Source organism: Paralichthys olivaceus, chromosome 4, assembly GCF_024713975.1.
Source record: "Paralichthys olivaceus isolate ysfri-2021 chromosome 4, ASM2471397v2, whole genome shotgun sequence".
In the NCBI taxonomy this organism is placed as follows: Eukaryota; Metazoa; Chordata; class Actinopteri; order Pleuronectiformes; family Paralichthyidae; genus Paralichthys; species Paralichthys olivaceus.
Window position 1 is genome coordinate 24,420,365 of NC_091096.1, and position 22,064 is coordinate 24,442,428.

The window sequence follows — 22,064 nt, forward strand, 5'->3', positions numbered from 1 at the left end:
AGATTTAGGTGAAAGGGATCTAATGGCAGAAATTTAATATAAAATTATCCTAGTGATGTTTTCACTAGTTCGTTTCATCTAAATTGTATGAAATGTTGTTTTCTTTACCTCAGAAAAGGTCTTTTATATTTAAATACTTTATATTTACATTGAGGGGACCCTCTCTACGGAGGCCGCCATGTTTTTTACATTAGTCCAGACTGAACAAACTAAACACCTTTTGAGTTTTTATGACAACTGAAGCTACCACAGGTTCTTTTTCATGTTTGGAAGGAGAGGGTGAGGTGAGGGGTGTTCAGCTGCAACATGCAACTTCAACACTAGATATCACTAAATTCTACACACTGTACCTTTAAGACCAATCTCTCTGTGTTTTGATAATTCATATTTTGCATTGAGGGTGGATGCACAAACCCCACAGTCTAATACTATTGGAGCTGAAGTAAGAACTTGATTTCTAATGTGGGGCAAACGATCCATCAAAAGTTATCTGTGTGCTCAACATTATGTGCTGAGTGACTTTTTAATACTGGATGTGTGTTATCATCACAAATGTTCACATTGAGTTTGGTTGAAATATTCAAAACACAAGTCAGTGCACTGAGCCTCTGACATCAGCATGTGTGAGCCTTCGTGTTTTATGAAGTTCATGCATATTTATTCTTCCATAAAATATTCCACTCACTCTTTTTGCCACAAAACAGATTATGATAATGGTTATGTTATAGCCCTAATTATACTTGTGTAAATAAATGTAATATATGGCCAGTCATTGTTCTTCAGTCTTTTATTGGCATTCTACACTTCACTGACCACGGCCCATTAAATCCAGTCAGAGAATGAAGAGGACACGCTGTACCTGATACTTTTTATTGAGTCATAATGAGCGTGAACAGTTTTAATACAACACTTCCCTCTCACCATTGTTACAGTGGAGATTCTCTTCCTGGAGCATGTGAGTGTTTTAATAAAAAAGTTAAAGACAAAGGAAAAAAGTTTTTTTTAAGCTTCATTTTATTTTAGAAGTTGAAAAAAATGACACAAATTTAAAAGAAAAGAAAATGAGTGTATTCCGCTAATGCTCCCAGGAACATGTACGCCTCAACACATAAAACATAAGGCAAATAAATAAATAGTGCAGTGGATTAAAGTTAAAGAATATAAAACCAAGCTTCTGCTGGGCGGGTCGATATTATTTACAGTATTTTACAAAGCCCAGAGTCCACAAATTAAAGTTTCACTACACACCATGTTTTATACAAATGAAGGGCGACTATGCGGAGCTGGGTTTGGATTTAACAAAGAAGACATTACATTCAGATTGAAGACAAGACCTCAGACATGGAAAGACTCTCTAATATTTGACAGCTGGGTAAGACTGCATATGCATTACCATTTTGTGAACTAAGTGGAAAATTGCAAAATGGAAAGCTGTGATTTAATGCTCGCCCTCTACAAAAGATGTTTAGTCGCCTGAAAATATATTGCCTGCTAAAAGCATATTGCTGCTGCAGGATGACAGCGGTCGACTCGATGACGCTCATGTCTTCTTCAACTTTTTATGACAACACCTCAAAGGGTTTTTATGGTTCCTTGGGTAATGAAACCTGCTCAATCTGTGAAAAGAGCACATAAACCTTCCATTTAGGGTAAAACGAGAAATTTAACAAAGCAGGATAAAAGGTGAGGATTTTAATATTTAATGTGAGACCTGAGCTTAGCTGGATAAAGCCAATGAAAATCTGAATTTGTTTTAGTTTCAGACATTTGGACAGGGCCAAGCTCGACTCCTGAATGCTAAGGAGGGAAGTGCTCCCACACAGCTCAGAAGTAAAGTTTTAATTTTTCTTTTTTTAGATGGAGGAAGATATTGCATTCCACATCTCAAAACTACTAAATCACCACCTCACTTATGTTATCACCAACCATCTGTAGTTCTGCGTTCTCACTTGCTGGAGGCTGAAAAGTTAATCAGTCTAAGTACAGTCTGAAGGCAGGAGAGCAGAAATGTGATGGACTCCAGCAGCAGAAGACAGTAAAAGCAAAGCTGGGCTACTTGTCAGTGTAGATGTTGCCCTCAGGCTGTGGTTCTAAAATCACTGCTCCAAGTTCAACTGGAGAGGAGGATTCTTGGTTGACATGCAAAGTCATAAATATGATCAGAAACTGCCAGCTGGGTTATATGATCTTTGTCGAATAAGACGTATATCAGGACGTATACCTTCCATCGAACCTCAAACTCTCCAGGATGTGGAAGTTCATTCCTAAACTGGGACCAAAGAGCAGGAAGTGCCTAACTTTCTGCCGTTAGAACGCTCTGTGAGATTGTAGGTCACGTCAAAACACTGAATTGAGGCAAAACAATCTAGTTAAATACAAATAAACCGATAGAAGTAAACATGAAGTGACATAGACAGGTGTCGATTGGACAGTCATCATCCAGCATCATCATGTAGAGAAAAGTGACAGAAGATCCTGCTGAACCATGTTACAAAATGAGCAACACGTTAATATGGAGTGATGCTTACTGTTTAGTTTTGTTTCATTAAATTATTAAATCAATAAATGACTGGGTTATATATATATATATATATATATATATATATATATATATATATATGCTGCTTATACAGAATAACTTGGTGATAGTTGGCAATTGTAGGTATTCCTGCTAAGATCACACAATGCAGAGGTTTTCAGTCAGACAATGTGGGCCTCCTCTGACAAACCACCTCACCTCATCTGAATAACTTATTTTCTCTGTCCTGGGGCATCTGAGTTTCTGTCTCTGTGAAAGTGAAATCCACCAAAAAACGTATATCTCTCAGCTCTCTCTCTTTAACCAGATGACACAAAATGAAATTCTTTTTACTTCAATTCCCTGAGCCTCCGCTGAAACTGTGTGGTGGCCCTCCTCCCAAGTCCCGTGGCTGGTCGTCTTGCCTCTGTACCACACTACACCCAGAGTCCAGCCGAGTCCATACTGTCTTTCACACTACTTAGAGTTAGCCACAGCTAACCACACAGATCAGGTGCTTTGTGGTGCAGACTGAACACTGTGTGTGGTTAGTTTGTGGTTTTATGATTTTAGAAATGCAAATATGTGATTTCAGCATTGATTAAAAAAACTAAACAAAGCAGTTCTACAGACTGTGAACTGTCCAGAAAGCATTCTTATTAGCAGTGTATACATTTATGTAAAATTTGAACTCTGCTTGTGTCCTGCTCCTCATCATGAATGCCAGAATGAATCACAGCACATAAGTTGTGCAGACATATTTTTTGGGGGGAATTTGATTTTCCACGTGGGTCGACGCAGCACTGATGATACAGGAGGACAGTTGCCAAAACTGTCCAATCAAGCTATAAGCTATCTGTCAGTCCACGTGACTTCCTGTTGATATGTAGGTTTGTTTGTAATAAATCAGTGTGAGGAAACCAAACAGATCAGAACTAAAAGGCAACGATAAATCACTTTTTTCTGTGGTTCAGGTTAAATGAACCAAACCGGCGTCAAAGTGACCTTAGTTTACGATTTAGTACTAAAAGAATGGACTGATGACACTGTCAGCCTGGTGAGAGCCGTGAATACTGGAGTCATTCCGAGCTCTTTTCTTTTTAAGGTCGTAAATTTCAAGTAAATTTAATTAGAATGAAATCATTTTTCCCAGGAGTCCTCAGCCGGTCTTTGGACTTGATATTAAACTGATCGAACCGAGAGGGGGTCAGATTCCTCGGTCACACTATTCTTTTGGTGTCAGTAGTATGTGCACCAGTTGCTGTAATCACTGGGCATCAGGCTGCCGGTGATGAGCAAAATCAAGTCCACAAACCACCAGATTCCCAGGCCTCCCAGGGTGAGCAGCTTCCCGACAGCGGTGCCGGTGTGACCCAGGCAGAAACGGTCGACCCCGAAACAACCCAGGAAGAAGGAGTACAGCAGGGTGGTGATGAAGTAGTGTCCAGTGTATCTGTGGAAAACCAGCGGCCAAACAGATGCAGGGGGTCAGGGTGAGCCAGATAGAGATATCATCAATTGTGACATTAGAGTAAAACAGGACCGTTAAGTGTTACATTTCATTTAAACATGATTTCTAAACCTACAGCTGTTCAGTGTAAAGATCCATATACATGTATGACAAAATAAATATTCCAATATTCAGGTAGAAATAATGGAAATGCAATTATGATAAGAATGAAATACAAACGAGTTCAAAGACGCAAATACAGAACACACAATCAATACAATATCTGTTGGGTCCAGTATAAGGATGTGGGTCCGGTACAGATAAGAAACAGGACATTACAGACTTCAGAGGCAGTGTGAAACCCACAGCTGGATTTTCCGCAGTGTCTTTGTTCAGATGTTGCTTTGATCATGTCCAGCTGCTGCATATCTCTGATCTCTGTGCAGTTTCAATAAAGATTAACTTCACGTGCTGTCGAATGAGGGACGCTGAGTGAGCGGGGGGTGCTGCGCAAATAGGGTGAGGTGGTGGTTCGACATGTTTGTAAACATTGCCCTCTAGTGGTCTTCATGATACTACAGCATTTATGTCATTAAACTGAATCAGTTTCAAATATTGTATATTTCTTTTTAAATTAATTTGCAGATATTGAAACATCTGGTTTAGCTCCCATCCATAAAAAATGGATAGAAGCATTACTCAGTCAATACTAGATAAACGTTTGATTTACATCTGAATGCTTGTTACTCTGTAAAATATTTTCTTGTCTCAGTCGTTTCTGTGTTTACTGTATTTAATCTCTCATTACCACATACAACTACAAGTTTATGAATTTAAGAAGTTTTCCTCATCGTAATCGAGGGTTAAGGGGCGAGGGGGTTGTACCTTTTAAAACTTGTTAAAGTCTATTTGGCTTCTTTTTTTTTGCAATCGTTGTTTGTTCTTAAAATATAAAAATATACAAATCTAAATCTAAGGGTGTATACAAACATGTTTAATGACCACACCAATGTATACCGATAAATGTAAGGGCCTCTGTTACTCTTGTATACACATCAATAAAAAAAATATCCAACAGGAAAATTGTTAAGCCCTATGAGGCAAATTGTGATTTGAGAATATGAGTTATACAAAAAACTGAATTTGATCGTGTGTGTGTGTGAGCAAGAGAGAGAGCAGAGTCGGGAGGGGCTGAATGAATGCATTTGCACATCTCTAAGAAAGATTTGACCAATTTAAGAAAAGCATCAGATATTATATGTTGGTGTTGATATTTTTGCAATGGCTACAAACAAATCAATGCAAGGTCACTGAGAAGAGTAAAAATAGGTAGAAACTGCACTTACTTGATGCAGGGCACTTCTCCTCTGAGGAACTCTCTGGATCCAGCACACTCTATATCATCGAGTGCAGTGCATATCACACGAGTGACGTTCACTTCTTTCTGAGTCTGGCCCCCCCACTGATGATAACAAACAAACAAAGATAAGAAAATATAAGAAAATAAGGGATGTGCTGTGTCATCAACATCACGATCACACCAGCTTCACAAACAACACTTACCCCGACACAACCGTGGCCCAGCTCGTCCCGAGCGCTGTAGTTCCCTGCATGATCCACAGGGTCCTGACAGTGGACGAACTCATCAGGTCTTCATCGTACAATGAAAGAAAGACATAAGAGAGTGAGGGATGTGGTTTGTCTCTGTAACTGGACGTACGGATGATCTGTAACATTTACACACGCCAAGCTCCATAGACAAAACCTAACAATTAACAATCCCATGTAGAACAACGCTAACGCCCACAACTTTATTACTGGGTTAGTAAGTTCAATGTATTACCATACTAATACTTATTTAGTTAGCTAGCAAGCTAACAGAGGCACATCAGCAGGACACGGTGCTGGACCACAGACTGTATATAAGGGACACTGGACCACAGACTGTATGTAAGGGACACTGGACCACAGACTGTATATAAGGGACACTGGACCACAGACTGTATATAAGGGACACTGGACCACAGACTGTAAATAAGGGACACTGGACCACAGACTGTATATAAGGGACACTGGACCACAGACTGTATATAAGGGACACTGGACCACAGACTGTATATAATTGACACTGGACCACAGACTGTATATAAGGGACACTGGAACACAGACTGTATATAAGGGACACTGGACCACAGACTGTATATAATTAACACTGGACCACAGACTGTATATAAGGGACACTGGACCACAGACTGTATATGAGGGACACTGGACCACAGACTGTATATAAGGGACACTGGACCACAGACTGTATATGAGGGACACTGGACCACAGACTGTATATAAGGGACACTGGACCACAGACTGTAAATAAGGGACACTGGACCACAGACTGTATATAAGGGACACTGGACCACAGACTGTATATAAGGGACACTGGACCACAGACTGTATATAATTGACACTGGACCACAGACTGTATATAAGGGACACTGGAACACAGACTGTATATAAGGGACACTGGACCACAGACTGTATATAATTAACACTGGACCACAGACTGTATATAAGGGACACTGGACCACAGACTGTATATGAGGGACACTGGACCACAGACTGTATATAAGGGACACTGGACCACAGACTGTATATGAGGGACACTGGACCACAGACTGTATATAAGGGACATTGGACCACAGACTGTTTATGAGGGACACTGGACCACAGACTGTATATAAGGGACACTGGACCACAGACTGTATATAAGGGACACTGGAACACAGACTGTATATAAGGGACACTGGAACACAGACTGTATATAAGGGACACTGGACCACAGACTGTATATAAGGGACACTGGAACACAGACTGTATATAAGGGACACTGGACCACAGACTGTATATAAGGGACACTGGAACACAGACTGTATATAAGGGACACTGGACCATAGACTGTATATAAGGGACACTGGAACACAGACTGTATATAAGGGACACTGGAACACAGACTGTATATAAGGGACACTGGACCATAGACTGTATATAAGGGACACTGGACCACAGACTGTAAATAAGGGACACTGGACCATAGACTGTATATGAGGGACACTGGACCATAGACTGTATATAAGGGACACTGGACCATAGACTGTATATAAGGGACAATGGACCACAGACTGTATATAAGGGACACTGGAACACAGACTGTATATAAGGGACACTGGACCATAGACTGTATATGAGGGACAGATTACTCACAGATAGCTGCAGAGGACAACAGGAGACGGGGGTCTGTACTCGAACGTGTCGGTGTCATTCTCAGGGTCCACCGGGATCTCGTCCTTCGCCTCGTCGGGCGGCTGCTCGCTGAACGGGAACCCGGTGGCTCCCTGGCCCGGAGAGGAAGCAGGGCTCTCGGTGGTGGAGGAGTTGTGGGAGTGGATCCCCCCCAGACATTGTAACAGAATGACGGACAGCAGCAGGAGGACTTGTCCGCACAGCAGAATATAACTCACCGAGATCATCGTCGCTCTCAGAACAACACATTCATCCTCGTCAACATTCACAGAAACAGCGACACGGCGTTTGTTTGGGCCGTCGTCTTCTTCTCTCGCTTGTATTGGCAGTTGGCAAATAACACTCCAGCGCACTACCGCCGCCCACTGGTGTTAACTGTGAATTACAATTATTAGTACTTAAATGCCTAACGCCTTAAATATGATTATGTACTGTGTTGTAGCTATGTTCCAGCATCAAACGATTTACATTTAAATAAAAAAGAAAATATATATGTATATTTTTATTTTATTTTAGATTTTAAGAGTTTTGCAGGCCAGGACAATGAGAATACACTGATAGGGTCACTCTAATGTCGCATTGCATTCTCTTTGTCTACACCTCACAGCTCAGAATTACTGGAACAACTGCAAACAACTACTGCAAATAAATAAATGAATGTATGTGTGAAAGCCAGCTTTTGTGACACTCTTAAAGGGATATGAAGATGTATGTGTTTAAAACAAAACCACGATTGAGGTTGGTTCAAACACTGCTGGGAGATAATTAAGCAATGAGAAATATAAGAAAGTCAATGTGTTTCAGTAAATGGTCCTCATGTGTACATGTAAACCAGGCCAAGGTGCACAAAGTCCTCTAAATGTCATCCTCACATGTCATCTTAATACTGCTGGTGCACATTTGGTTTCATGGTCGCCTTTCTCCCTTCCATATCCATCTCTTACCACCTCTCCGTTGAAGTTATACTTATTTCAGATATAGCAGACAATAAGAAGATGCTGATTTGTAAGACACCATATCCCAAAATATATTTTTTTAATATACTTTCCCCATACCTTCCCCAAATAGTCTTGAAGACATGTATTTCAGCTGAGAGGGAGAGAGAGAGAGAGAGATGATGTGTTGCCCAGTTTGTGATTATACACACACGCAGTTATAATTGCTGTTATAACTGTTGTCAATAACTATTTAAGATAAGATAATCCTTTATTAGTCCAACAATGGGGACATTTGCAATCAAACAGCAGCAAGAGTCAAAAATAGGAATCAGTAAGTAATAAAATGTAATATGCAATACTTGAGTGTAAGGATAACAATACTTAAGTGAAAGAAAGTATGAATGAAATAAATAATATGTACAGTGAATGGACTGCACATGAACCATTATTATCATCACAATTCATAATGTGGATATTGTTAACATTACTGTTACTATTTGTTGGCTTTGGTAATAGATGCACTGTCTTCTCATGCTAATAAATACATTTGAAATTCATTGAAATTGAGGGATAACAATATTTACTAGCATAACGCAGCAGCTAACTTGCCCTCTGGATATTGAGACACACTGAAACGTTTAATGTGTTTTTTAAAGTGTACACACTAACTCAACCATATTCCAACCTGCATGATGAGCAAAAACAATCACCCACTAACATTACTTTCAAGTGCCTATAGTGTAAATTCAAGGGAACCGATATCAATGTAAATTGGAAATGAACAGTATATGTGGATGTTTGACCACGTACCAGACTGTCTCAAAGTCGTCATGAATACAACACAGTAAGTGATTTATTTAAAAAAATCATCCCAGAAAAAAGGTCACGCTTTCTAGCCTTTATAGGCCCTGGTCATGTATTTTATCAATTGTTTCCTACGATAAGTGATGTGATGATAGAAGCGTGTCGGTTATTTCTAGGGATTTCTGTTCACATCTTTGTCATGGTGATGCATAGAAGCTGGATGTTTGACTGCTGACCCATTTCATATAAGAACCTGATATATTTTATTCACATCATTGATCATTCTTTATTCTATATTCATTTTTAACTTGAGGGCAGCACCGAGGTTCTGGGTTCTTCTCCATGAGCTTCCTCCAGGTACTCCTCCAGTGCAACATGCAGGTTAAGCGGTATAACTAATGGATGGATGAAAGAAACTCTTTGAAACATAACTATTTATTGTTTCAGTCTTTGAGGGAAAAATCATCTTATTGACCATTACACCAATACACTGATGCATGCATGCATCCATGCATTCTCTAAATGGCAAGAAAGTGAATGTGAATTTTGACGTGTTGACTTAAATTTTGTGCGTGTGTAAATCTTTGGACTTTGTGTATTGCATCTCAGTTCAATTAGGTAAATTTAAAGGCCAAACTTTGTTCAGAAATGTGTTAAAGTTTCAGTGTGTAGGATGTAGTGACATCTGGTGGTGAAGATGCATAATGCAACCAACCACCTCCCCTCACCCCTCCCCTTCTGAGGGCAAGATCAAACATGTAAATGCAGCAGTGGCAAAGCTTGGCCCCCTGCTCACCTCCCATCTGTGCAAGAGAGGGGGCAAATGGAACATTAGTTTCCTGTAGCGAATCCGCAGCATGGCTTCATGCAGAGTCAAACCTTGACCCGCGACATTTGACTGTATGTGATTGTGTTTGGTTTGTCTGTGGTGCATCATTGCGGACTCAGTGAAAGAGCTATGAGTGTATGAAGGGCTCATTCTAAGCTAACAAAAGAACACAACAATTCTCAGTTTCATGAATAATGAAAACATCATTATATTACATTTCTGCTCCTCCTAAGTCAGACTGGACCTTTCTTCTGCTTTCTGGATTCAAAGGTGGGACATTTTCTGACTCAAGAAAAGACATTCATTCAGTTTCCATGTCATCCACCAACCTGCATTTTAATTCAATCACAATTTAAGATGGTATTTACAAGACCTGCAACATATTGTTGTTAAGTGTGTAGGTGGGAGTGGGTCCACCTCATGCAGGGACATTTTAGAATGGTAACTCCATTTAAGATTAGATCAGAATTTTCTCCCTGTTTGTGACTCGTCCTGACTGCAGTCAATGTCAGCATCGTCAACCAAGTTCTTCTGCTCTGTTGCAGGCAGCAGTAGCAGATCAGGGACGAGATATTTCAATCCTCCGCCACTCACACGAGGGACAGATGAAGATAACATAGGAGAGTAGAAGTAGTCCCGGCTGTGGACACTCGGGCAGGCTCTGAAATCCACTTTGGACCGTAGCGAGAGGCCAGCATAGGGATAAAACACCAGGCCTCCAAAGTGTGAAAGACCCAACAGGTCCTGTTGACAAGAAGGAAATACATACAACAAAAAATTAATTAAAGAAACAGCTCAAGTCCAATCATTATCCCTGACAGGCTGAAAGAGCAGTTTATACCAATATCCTACAAGAACTATAAATGTGTCCCATCACACTTATTTTCATAATTTCATAAATTACTTTAAAGGTCTTGTGTGTAAGATTTAGGTGAAATAAGCAGAAATTTAATATAAAATAATCCTGTTTCCACTAGTGTGTGATCATCTAAATTGAAGGAATTGTTCTTTACCCTAGAATGGGCCTCCATTATAAGATTTTCATGTGCAGCTACAGTAGCAAAGCTGTGTTTACACAAACATTTATGCCTCGGTCATAATAAATATATTCTAATATATAATAAATATAAAAACAATTATAATGTATTATTAGTTTATATAAAAATAGCTTTTTTCTGTGACTCATTATTTTGCCATATAGAAACACATGTAAAACAATAAGACTGTTGATCATAATTCTCATGATATATAAATAAAAAATGCTGGCATGCTCTTAATGATGAGTAAGTCACTTCGAATACTTTAAAGTGGGCAATATTGTGCGTGTTTCGACAGGTGCCAACTGGATGGGTTAAATGCGGAGAACAATTTGGTGTATGCATGTAAAAGTGTTAACATGACAGTAAATCTTCTTCTTCTATTGATACTTGTACTCAGGATCTTAATCTTTTTTTCTACCATGTTAGCTCTGTGAGTCAGAGATCTTCAGATTTATCCATCTTGTAGTGAAATGTGATCCTGTAAGTATTTCCTATGTTTGACCAGCAGTTCATTGGTTCTGTGTTTACCTGCACCAGTGCGTGCTGTTGAAGGCTCAGGGGAAACCCTGCAGCTGCTGGAGTCCTGACAGTTGCTGCCGGGTTCAGTCCACACGACGGCGCTCTGTCCACAGCGGTGCAGCTGTTCCAGGTGTTCACCTGAGCAGAGCGGAATAGACTGTTCGCTCTGCTCGGACCCCACAGGTGGGGGTTTGATTCCAACGGATAAACACAACTCTGAGCAACATTGCTGCGCAATTTGCACATTTGTTCCTTCTGTGAGTCTTGTGGTTGAGATGAGCTCGCTCCATCAGTTGATGTACTGAGGACGTGGCTGCTTCTAGAGTCTGTTTCTCTCTGTGTTCTGTCTGGAGTCTGTACCGTGCTGCCTGTGATGGAAACCTTTGGCCCCACTGTTGTTTCTTTCTTCTCTTGAAGAAGGTCCACAACATGATCATTTTCTTCAACATCGCTCTCATTGGCATCTTGAAAAAATAAACAAGATAAAGGTAAATGTAGTTTTGTGTGCTTGTTTGTAGCATCACTGAATGTGACGCATGAACAAAATAAGTGTTTAACAGTGGAGTCAGTGTTTCTGCACCTGGAGATCTGGGATTGTCTGGATATTGTGGAGGTGAATCCTGACCAGGTTCATGTTTCAGGATGGTCATCCGCATCTCTTTGGGTGTTTCTGATGATTGTTGTAGTTTCCTGATATTAGAAAATAAAATAATAGAAAGGATTGTTGATTTTACCAACAACTGAGTAAGACTGATGTGACAATACTAAACAGCAGCGTTTTACTGGCTAAGACACTGTGTTTAATATATGAAGACTATGGTTAAACTGTTTGGATTTACAAAGGTGTTTTTCTCACACCACAGTGGTCACAACTTTAGTGTGAGGCTTTGATGCTTTTCCCTCTTTTATATAAAAAACTGCTTTGTTCTATTTTTGCTGTAACTATACATGTATCTTGTATATTACAGACCAAACCAGGTCAATCTGTAAAAAATCTCAATTTCATAATTTCATACTAAATATTTAAGGCATTATTATAGTTATCATTATTATTATTTGTGATAAGGCCCAGACTTTTTATTACAATAAATCAATGATTTGTTCTACTCCCCACCAGTGTTTTAACCCTGTCACAACAGTCAGACCTTCATGTTGTATGAAAACTTCATAGAAAATATTTTCTGACGGTCACCTTGTTCTATGTCGATCAGAGGGACTTTAAGACCATTGTTACAGATTAGTCTCAGCTCAAACATGCTGTGAACGTCTCTCTGAGTTCACTCCATGCAGCTCCGCTGTTGGGTTAAGATCTGGGCCTTGACTCCATAGTGTTGATTTTTCGGATTTAAAATAATTGTGTATAGATTGACTCTGATGTTTAGGGTCACGGGCCTGTTGCATCATCAACACTGATATTCAGCTGTGGGACAGACACTCTGATATGATCTTGTAAAATAGATAAACTTTGATATTCAAGATCATTCTAACTTCCAGTGATTCCTTTAAGTCTGTAGCTGTCACTCTGAGCTTCCTTTTTACCTCACTGACCATCAGCTAATCTGACTCAAATGCATAATGCAAAAGGATCAATTCTACTGAGAACAGTGACAGTTTGACCGTCTGCCAAACTGTCGACGGATGAGCATCCAAACTCAAAACATGACAAAGATGCTACTTGTGAAGAACTAACTCAAAATGTTACACAATCTAGTTTCAGCAATGAGACTGCAGGTTTACTCAATCCTGAGTTAGCTTTAGTTAATGTCATAAAATGAGAGGTTCACAAATTGTGTCTGATGTATCCACTCTGGACAATACACAGAGATTTGTGAGTTATTGCTTGAAATAAACTGATTGCTCACTATTGTAACTTAAATCTGACACAAATACAGATAACTGCCAAAGACAAAAAACTTAAAACTAAACTCAACCACTGCAGCTAATTGGACTTTACTGTAGCCACTTTACTCTTTACTTCTTACTACTCTAAATGACATGAATATTGCAGTTACAGCTAACACTGTCTTTGCAATTGGAGGTTTGGGCCATGACCCAGCTGTTATATTTAAATTCAGCCTCAAAATATAAGTCAGTAACTACTATAATAACAACAATAACAACAATACTACTACTTCTTAAAGGTACAGTGTGTAGAATCTAGTGTTGAAGTTGCACGTTGCAGCTGAACACCCCTCACCTCACCCTCTCCTTCCAAACATGAAAAAGAACCTGTGGTAGACTTCAGTTGTCATAAAAACTCAAAAGGTGTTTAGTTTGTCCAGTCTGAATAATGTAAAAAACATGGCAGCCTCTGTAGAGAGGGTCCCCTCAATGTTAATATGAAGTATTTAAATATAAAGGACCCTTTCTGGGGTAAAGAAAACTACAATTCATACAATTTAAATCTGCAATAGTTCCCGTTCACCTAAATCTTACACACTGGACCTTTAAATAATACTACTTATAATAATAACACTTGTGATTTAATGAATAAATAACTCAAATGATGAACTTGCCTCTTTTCTCTTCTCCCGTTGCCCATGTCTCTGAATCCCTTGGCGAAAGGATTGTTGTCTATTTTCAGCTGCGTGATCTGACAACAGAGAAAGTCTTTACTGACTGAAATAGCTGCCAATGATGAGCATGATGAAAATGATGAAACGCATGAGCTTTTTTTAGGTTAAGTTACCCTCTTTGTATCGACAGAGTCCAGACAAAGTGAATCCGTCACTAAGTGAACAAGTCGAACTCTCACCTTGTCGTTCTGATAGGCTGTCACTGCGATGAACTGAGTCTCAGAGAAGACATAGGTCCTGAAGGTGCTGTACGGCAGTTTGAGGATGTCATTGACCTTCACGATGTGAAACCTCGGCTGGTATTTGTGCATCGAGTTGAGAATTGTCTGCAGATAATAAAAATAATTATTATAATAATTATAAAAGCTGGTTTTAGAAAGAAGAGAGCAATCTTGGAAAATAATCTCTCATTCGTCTCGTTTGATGGTTACATTTCTATGCTTATAATATGTATAATTTATATTTATAATATATCACATGTCTATAATAAAGACAGAATTAATTACCGTGTAGAATATACATATACATCATACATTATACATCACAGAACCTGGGAAACATAGAGTTCGCATTAATTGATTGAAACGCGTCACTGTGTTTCATCTTGGTTACTATAAAAAAATGATAAATGAAATCCAAACTTACAAATCCGTGTTTGTCAGATATGTTGTTGGTCAGTTTCAGTTTGTGGAAGTTGACAATTTTGGACATCCACTGCTCCCCCGTGGCCGGGCTGTCCGGGTGGATGTACATGCGTTTGGGCATCTCCGGGTCCGCCTTCCCTGCCACCATCCAGCGGGAGTTATGAAACTTGTACCTGCAGTCATCGGCTGCCACGATGTCCATCAGCAGAATGTATTTGGCCTTTCTATCCATCCCGATGCACCTGGTCCTGAGCGGCGGGAACATGCGCCTGCAGGGTGGAGAGATGACGGCGTGAAGCATGCACTCATTAAAACACGGTAGCGTTTCATCCATGCGTAGGTATTATACATTTACTCTACCTCCCGGATTTTGTAATGATCATTTCAGTGCCGCGTTTGTGGAATTGTCTCCAAAGGTCGCCGGCCTCCAAATAAACTTTGGGCTGATCGTCTTGCATCTCCCCTCCCTCCAGAATTTCTGGGGGCCGACAAAAAATCGCAGACTGGCCAGGCGGAGACGTGTGAATCATCGGATCCAAGCGGGGCTCTGCAGACCCTCGGGGGGATAAAGCCATGGCTGAGATCAGCGGGGGTCCGCTCAGGACGGTCCCTCGAAGGGGCGCATCTCCGGCTCTTGTTGGAAAAGCTTGTGACACCGCGCCTGGGAGGCACGGCTCAGAGAAGCTGCGCATGGTCTCCAAAGGAAAAACTAACTTTTACGCACGGCTATAATTTTACGCCACGGCAATACTTACTGGAGAAACGTATCCTAACAAACCCATAACATATATTAAAATCACAAACACGCATTAAAGTTAAAAACTTCAATACTTTCTCAGCTGGATGTTTTGTCTCAGAAAAACTCCCGTCCACAGTCAGTGCGCTGCCTCGCAGCTGGTGTCCGAGTTGATTTGCTCCTTGACACGTCTGGACTGAGTGTGACACCCAGCAGTGGGTGGAGTTTCTCTGGTATTGTACTTTATGTGCAGGGAAATGCTGCCTCAACTTTCCTCACAGGCTGATGAAGCTCTCTTCAACTATTTGAGGGGGTGAAAATCCAGCTTTATTACCCCCAAGGCAACCCTCAAAAAACCTGAACCAATTACACACTTAAATCACTTCACATCAATGAAATCTGACAACCCAACGTTCTACATATCCTGATGGGTTTCCCACGTCGTTCCAGTGCCCTGCTGTTGGAGGAGCTCCACTGATGTGGTCTCTCCTCCCGTGGAAAGCCGCATGGGGACACAGTCTGCCTGGATCCAGTTCTGTAGAGGTGCAGCCTCTGCCAGCGATTGTCCCGGTCGGATTAGAGTCTGGGTTCGGTTACTCGTTTTTTATTTCTCAATGGTCCATGATATCGCCGGAACGCCCCAGCAAAAGCTTTCTGTGAGTGAGGGCGGCAGGTTCAGGATACATGTATGCCACGCGTAATGTGCCACACTGGCGCTCAATGTGTGTGTTACCATGAAGCTGCATGAAGTCAAACTGAATTATAGTGGGGGGAAAAGAATTATCTTTATGTTGTTTTAATAAAAATGAAATATTAGTTCAGAAAATTCTACTAAACCTATATGCACACATATACTGTATTTGATCAAAACAACACATTTCCACTAGTGTCACATTTGTATATACAGCATATTATCATAATTTAATTTACACAAGTATAGAAATATGAGATACATTTAAATGAACACATTAGAAAAAGAGGCGGCTTTTATTGATCAGTTATTAATAACATTCCAAAGTGTAAGTTTGGTTGTTTATGAGAAGAAGTTTTACGAGACTGAATTGAATATCTCACTTGCATCAATGGTTATATCAAAGATAACACGAGGCTGGCAGCCCTGTAACATTAGCACAACGTAACACATTACATCAGTACAATGTTCAGAGAACAAATAGATGTTGTGATGGAAGAAAGTATAAGAATTAGATAATAAGGGAAACGGAACGTCAGAGTTGAAGGTGAGAGGACTCATGGAGGAAAGTGCAGGGGAATGCTACTAAATGACAGATATTATCTGTTTATGAGCAACAGACAGGAAGTGTGCCTTGTTTCTACAGAATCCCACAGATAGCAAGTAAAAAAAAACTGAAACATCTGGGTCTTTATTGGCCTGAGTTTGGCCTAAACACTCTGTCATCTGGGCTGATTCCAGCTTTTAACCTCCACTTTCTGTAGAGGATTTTGTGTGTCTTCCAGAATCAGTCCAGATGTGGAAGTTGCATCTCACAGGGCAATAAGATTGAACAACAAACAATATTTAAACTAAGTATTCTGCAGAATAACTGTGCTATCTGGGTCTGAAATTAAAGCCCATTGATTAATGTGTTGTTTCTTCAGTCTTTTTTTCTGGTCCAGATTTGTTCTCAAACTGCCATTTAGCTAACTTTGGTAGCATGCTAGTTGGGAAAAATATACAGAGTGCATATATAAATATCATTAAGTCTTTTGACAAAATGTTAGATAAAACGGGTTCCTCATATGCTTACCTACCCATTTATTTGTCTCTATGAATTATTGGTGCCTATTGTGTCACCAATAATGGTCCAAGCTAGTTTTCCATAAGACAAGATGATGTAAAAACTGACTAAATACAGAAGTATCTCTGCCATGGCTCTGGTGTTCATCCATCGGTCAGGAAATACATTTTGTTTTATTGAACACAGGGGACATGCTCTGTATAACATGTACGAAATTATGCACATACAAAAAACCTGCACGAGTCTGAGGCATCAGTCTCAAAGAGGAAATTGCAATGGTCAATATCAGAGGTATCCTCTGTGAGTGAATTCTGCATTGGTAAAAAGGAGTAAACATGTATGTATATCGTTTAGTCAGGTGGAAAACATCTCCAAGTTTAGAGCTTCATGATATTTAACATCTGAGTTACAGAACTGACTCACTTTAAAACTGAGAACACAATCATAAAACTTTGGATTAGATTTATGTTTCAAACACTGCTCTTTCATTTTTGTGTTAAAACTTAGTCAATTTGTAACTAAGTCTTATCATTTTCACAAAATCTCGTTTCCAATTGTGACTCACAATCAACAAAATTGTTGAGCTATGGAGTCCTGACTCATCTAATGTTGTCCCCAGAACTCACAGTAAAATCAGTATTCATTGTTTTCATTCATTGTTTGCTATTCACTTGGATGGATACCATCTTGACATGAGATCACAGACATCACAGAATGCCTCAAAATGTTGATTTTCTAACTAAAACTTTATCAAATCGAGTTAAAGTTTCCTCAGAAAATATCAGAGTTTTCCCCACTGTGCTTAAAACTCACTTATTTATAGCCTGTTACAGTGTCTGAGTTGTGGCCTTTGATGCAACAATGGTTCAGGGTGACATCAGTTTTCCTAAGAACAACACACTGCGGCTTGTGTTTCAGCAGAGACTTTACTGTGAAATCAGGAAATACCTCACACTAGACCTTTTGTTACAACCTCTCTGATCGGATGCCTAAGTAAGCACACTTCTTATACAGAGGTCATTCACGATATGCGGGGTGGGTGGCAGAGCTTTGGATGACCCAATCTTTTTCTGGCAGAGATGCAGGGGAAAACCCTGCTTGTCCGTCAGATGGCTTCAAAGAGCAAGTGAGTAATCTGAAACAGGCCCCAGAATCATGGCAAACAAGACGCCTGGCTGTTATTTGTGGGCTTGGCCCACAAGCTGCGTGTGAAACCTGTCACTGAGGATAAACCCGTAGATCTCCACTGGGTCACTGCCCAGTAACACACTCTGTTGTAAAAGCTTTCGGCAATGGAGAGGTGGTCCACGAGGCGGGAGCAGCTCGAAAAGAGAGGAACCTGCCTCATGGAAGCTTTATCCCAGATTCATCCCTGTTCCTGACACCTGCTGATTGGTAGGTGTTTACTGGGAAAAAGTGATGCGTCTTAAATCTCCCCTTTTTTTTTTTTGGAGACGCTAAGGATCTCTCCATGAGACTGAACAGCAGTGTGAGTCACACCAACAGGTTTTGTCAGTTTAAGAAAAATAAAATAAAACTTTGTTGAAGGATTTCACGTATTTAGATGAAACATTTGTAAGTTAATTATATAAAGAGATCCAACAAAGGCCAAAAGAAGGAGTGCAGAGAGCGGAAAATAGAAATCATAATCTCCACGCACTCAGAATGCTGCAACAAGTGATGGAAAAAACAGCAAATCTTTGTTTTGAATGTTCTCACAACAGCTTTTTTTCTGCTTGTCTTAGTTATAAGTAGAGTTTCATATCTGCAAACAGCTGCAGAGAAGGAGACAAGAGGAAGTCTTGTCCTCTGAGGTCACATGTGAGTTATGATATAGAAGCGGAGAAGTTGCTAAACCACAAATGTTTCGTTGCACATCATATCCTCTTGCAACTGTCTGGAAGATTATGTCAATCGATCCATCCCCATGCTGTGTGTCTGGCTGCAACAGCTCCTCCATAACAGTCTTACACAAAGTATTTTGCAAACACTGGGTATCTTTAGGTGTGAAACAGAAGTGAGGTTTGGACCAACTCTTCTTATTGTGTGATAAAAGGTGTAAAGGGGACAAGAGCCACATTACATTACAAACCACCTCACTGTGTCATGAAAGAATTAAAATAGTAACTAAAAGGTTTCTCACTGAACAGGCTTGTTTCCTAGTGCTGCTCTGTCTATACACCTAGTGTTATCCTACATTGTTATTTAATGCATCTCTCCATTTCTCTAATTATACAATTTCTCCTCCTTTGTTCCTTGCAGTCTTGTTTTCCTCTGCTCTGCCTTTCACTGCCAGCTGAGACCAGTAACTATAACTGACATGATTCTGCCCTCCTGACCTTCTGTCGGTTTCAGACATTTATGAAATATTTTCTGTTTCTGTTTATTCTGCATTATACACTTTGTATGTATTTGTAATATTTACCCTTTCTTATGCATCTCTGCCTTTAGTTAATTCCTTGTGATCCCTTGTGTTGTGTCATTGGTCATTTCACTTCCTCTTTTTTTCCATGTCTTTCCTCACCTACACTTGCAATGTTTCTCAATGTTTCAGACCTGCCTCTCATTGTCCTTAATCCTCAATTCAGGTACTGTATCCTTCGGGGGACACGGTCGACCACGAAGACTGCCTTCATAGACTCCGAAGGCTGGACCAAAATGAGACGGTCTGGTCTACAGAGGATTTCAGTGATCGCAGTCATCAAACTTCCCTTCCCTAAATGCTGTTGTCCAGCAACAAAGCTGAAGTTTGACACAATGGGACAGTTTAATGCCCCTTGATTTTTTTTAACGTACAGTATTATGTTCTGTTAGCTGTTCAGTTGACTTGAAGTGTGATACTCATAGTATTGGACGTTTCGTGGCTTGTTGTTGCAACTACCTCTTTTTGTCACTTAAGCACAATGAATCTTGGGATATGTTGGGCAGGAAGTGATTCACCCATCAGGTTCTATGAAATAGAACAATCCAGTCACACTGCTGTGACACAATTTGGTTTTCAACTGCAGCCTCTGAAGAATCCAGCTCCTGAAATTGAGACACAGTCTCTTGTTCTGCTTTTAGCTTCAGTTTTGTATCAACTGAATTTTTCTGCTTGCCAGCCTTTTTGTTTTTAATTCAATATTTTCTCTTGCTTGCCTACATTTGGGTCCAGCTCAGCAGAGAACTAACAATAACTGGAGTCATTAAATAATGATACACAGTGAATTGTGGACTGTAATCTAGAATCAATAGAAAGTCATTTTTCACAAATAATTAATAGGACAAACAAAAGTCAGTTGCAGAATTCATGAACTCGTGAGCTATTTTGAATGCATAACATGAATGTTTTACAGAAACTGGTGTGAGCACATGTTTACCACAGCCTCACTGAGGAGAGCTTCTGATTCGCTCCTCAGACAAAAGTGGAACCGTCTCTTTTTTGTCTGACTTCCCTGAATTACTGGAACATCACTTGATCTTGAGAAGAAACCGAAGCCACTGAGAGTACAAATAGTCAATGAAGAGAGAGGGGCAACAGGTATCAAATGTAGTTTTGATATCCAGGGGTGCACATGAAATATATGTCTCTATTTTAGAAGCCTATACGTTTACACTGTTTATCACATGAGCACAGAATATTAATCAATAAAAAAAGAATCGCACTAAAGTTGGACAGGTCGCCACAAAACCACCAAAATAAGTAAAATCAACACCTTAAAACAGTGACATCTAGATTTACAAGGTTTCACCAAACATACACCAGTGCACAATTACACTCACACACCCACAGCACACACACACAAGTGATAAGTGGCATTCAATGTTCAACCACATCCAAAGCACAGACACCATCACGAGCTCCCTCACCACAGGTATCTCACCTGGGCTGCAGATGTGAAATGCCTACTTACAGTATAGTGCAACTTCACTACAACTTCTGACACTGTGCAAAAATCAGTTAGGGCAGGGGATGAAATGTGTGACGCTGTCCTCGCCTCGGATGGAAAACGTGTTTGGTTTAACAGGCTGTCCCTGGAGCGCGTGGGTCAGAGGGCACATTCACACTGTCAGTGTCACTGTGAAACCTCTATCAGTGAAAACCTACAGAGGTCCAAGTTCCTGACAAATTCCCCCACATTTGACACCTATGGACTCAAGTCCTTGTTGAAGACACAAATCTTCAAATCTTTTCTTTGTTAAAGCCTCTGATATGTCCTGAAATTGTAGGTTTTCAACAAACTTTATACTTAAACAATAATGTGCATTGGTTTTGAGACTATTTTTAGCTGTGGATTAAGCCAGGTTTTATTGCTCTTGTATTTGGGGCAGCAGGTGCAGAAGCCTACTGCGCTTTTACCTCTACTGCTTTGAGTCACTGCATCTGAACTAAGCTGCAGCAATACTGATCATATCTCTGACAAGAATGTTAAACTCCATAACATCTCACATCAAGTCTGCCTGTCGATTTTTTCCAGCAGACTACTGTCCTCTGACTGGAAATCGTCTCGGCAGCCGGGGTCACTGGAAAGCTTCCAAACCTCCTCTGGCCGCGCCGTCTCCCTAACACCTCTCGTGTTTGGACAGTTGAACGTTGATGAATGGCCTAGTGGTAACAGGTTAGTGTGAGTGAACATATTTGGTCTTCGGAGGTGGGAGGAATGTAGTTTAACAGCAGAGCAGAGGTGCTAAAGGAGACGGGGCCGGGGTTGATATCAAACACACACACACACACACACACACACACACACACACACACACACACACACACACACACACACTGGCCTAATGTCTTGAGGTGGGGCAGACTGGAAGAGGAGCCATGAGAAAGTCAAGTGAAGAAAGTCCCCATCATAATGCAGTGTGTTGTAGTATTACTCCACTCATGTCAAGTTCAATATAAAGTGAAAAGATGATATAAATATTGCTGAAACATTGAACTTTTATTCAGAATATTTAAAATCTACATTTATTTTG

At 40.3% G+C, this 22,064-nt stretch overlaps 2 protein-coding genes across 2 annotated transcripts; both read right to left on the minus strand.

The window, feature by feature from the left end:
• Positions 1-856: 856 nt before the first annotated feature.
• On the minus strand, positions 857-7,598 carry tm2d2 (TM2 domain containing 2). Its single transcript, XM_020094052.2, has 4 exons — positions 7,227-7,598; positions 5,532-5,619; positions 5,315-5,430; positions 857-3,971 (listed from the first exon to the last, which is right to left on the minus strand). Exons 1-4 carry the CDS (start codon positions 7,490-7,492, stop codon positions 3,758-3,760), a joined length of 684 nt encoding a protein of 227 aa, XP_019949611.1. The 5' UTR covers positions 7,493-7,598; the 3' UTR covers positions 857-3,757.
• A 1,828-nt stretch (positions 7,599-9,426) lies between these two features.
• On the minus strand, positions 9,427-15,673 carry tbx3b (T-box transcription factor 3b). Its single transcript, XM_069524318.1, has 7 exons — positions 14,976-15,673; positions 14,617-14,884; positions 14,151-14,297; positions 13,912-13,988; positions 11,976-12,085; positions 11,405-11,859; positions 9,427-10,580 (listed from the first exon to the last, which is right to left on the minus strand). The coding sequence occupies exons 1-7, from the start codon at positions 15,305-15,307 to the stop codon at positions 10,299-10,301; spliced, it is 1,671 nt and encodes a 556-aa protein (XP_069380419.1). The 5' UTR covers positions 15,308-15,673; the 3' UTR covers positions 9,427-10,298.
• Positions 15,674-22,064: the final 6,391 nt, after the last annotated feature.

Excerpts from the sequence above, each read along its gene's own strand:
- tm2d2 (XM_020094052.2), bottom strand. The coding sequence starts at position 7,492 with ATGATCTCGGTGAGTTATATTCTGCTGTGCGGACAAGTCCTCCTGCTG. Across the intron at positions 5,620-7,226 it reads GTTGTCCTCTGCAGCTATCT|ACCTGATGAGTTCGTCCACT; the intron begins GTGAGTAATCTG and ends TGTACGATGAAG. Across the intron at positions 5,431-5,531 it reads TGGGCCACGGTTGTGTCGGG|TGGGGGGGCCAGACTCAGAA; the intron begins GTAAGTGTTGTT and ends TGTTATCATCAG.
- tbx3b (XM_069524318.1), bottom strand. The coding sequence starts at position 15,307 with ATGCGCAGCTTCTCTGAGCCGTGCCTCCCAGGCGCGGTGTCACAAGCT. Across the intron at positions 14,885-14,975 it reads ATCATTACAAAATCCGGGAG|GCGCATGTTCCCGCCGCTCA; the intron begins GTAGAGTAAATG and ends TCCACCCTGCAG. Across the intron at positions 10,581-11,404 it reads AACAGCACGCACTGGTGCAG|GACCTGTTGGGTCTTTCACA; the intron begins GTAAACACAGAA and ends TCTTGTCAACAG.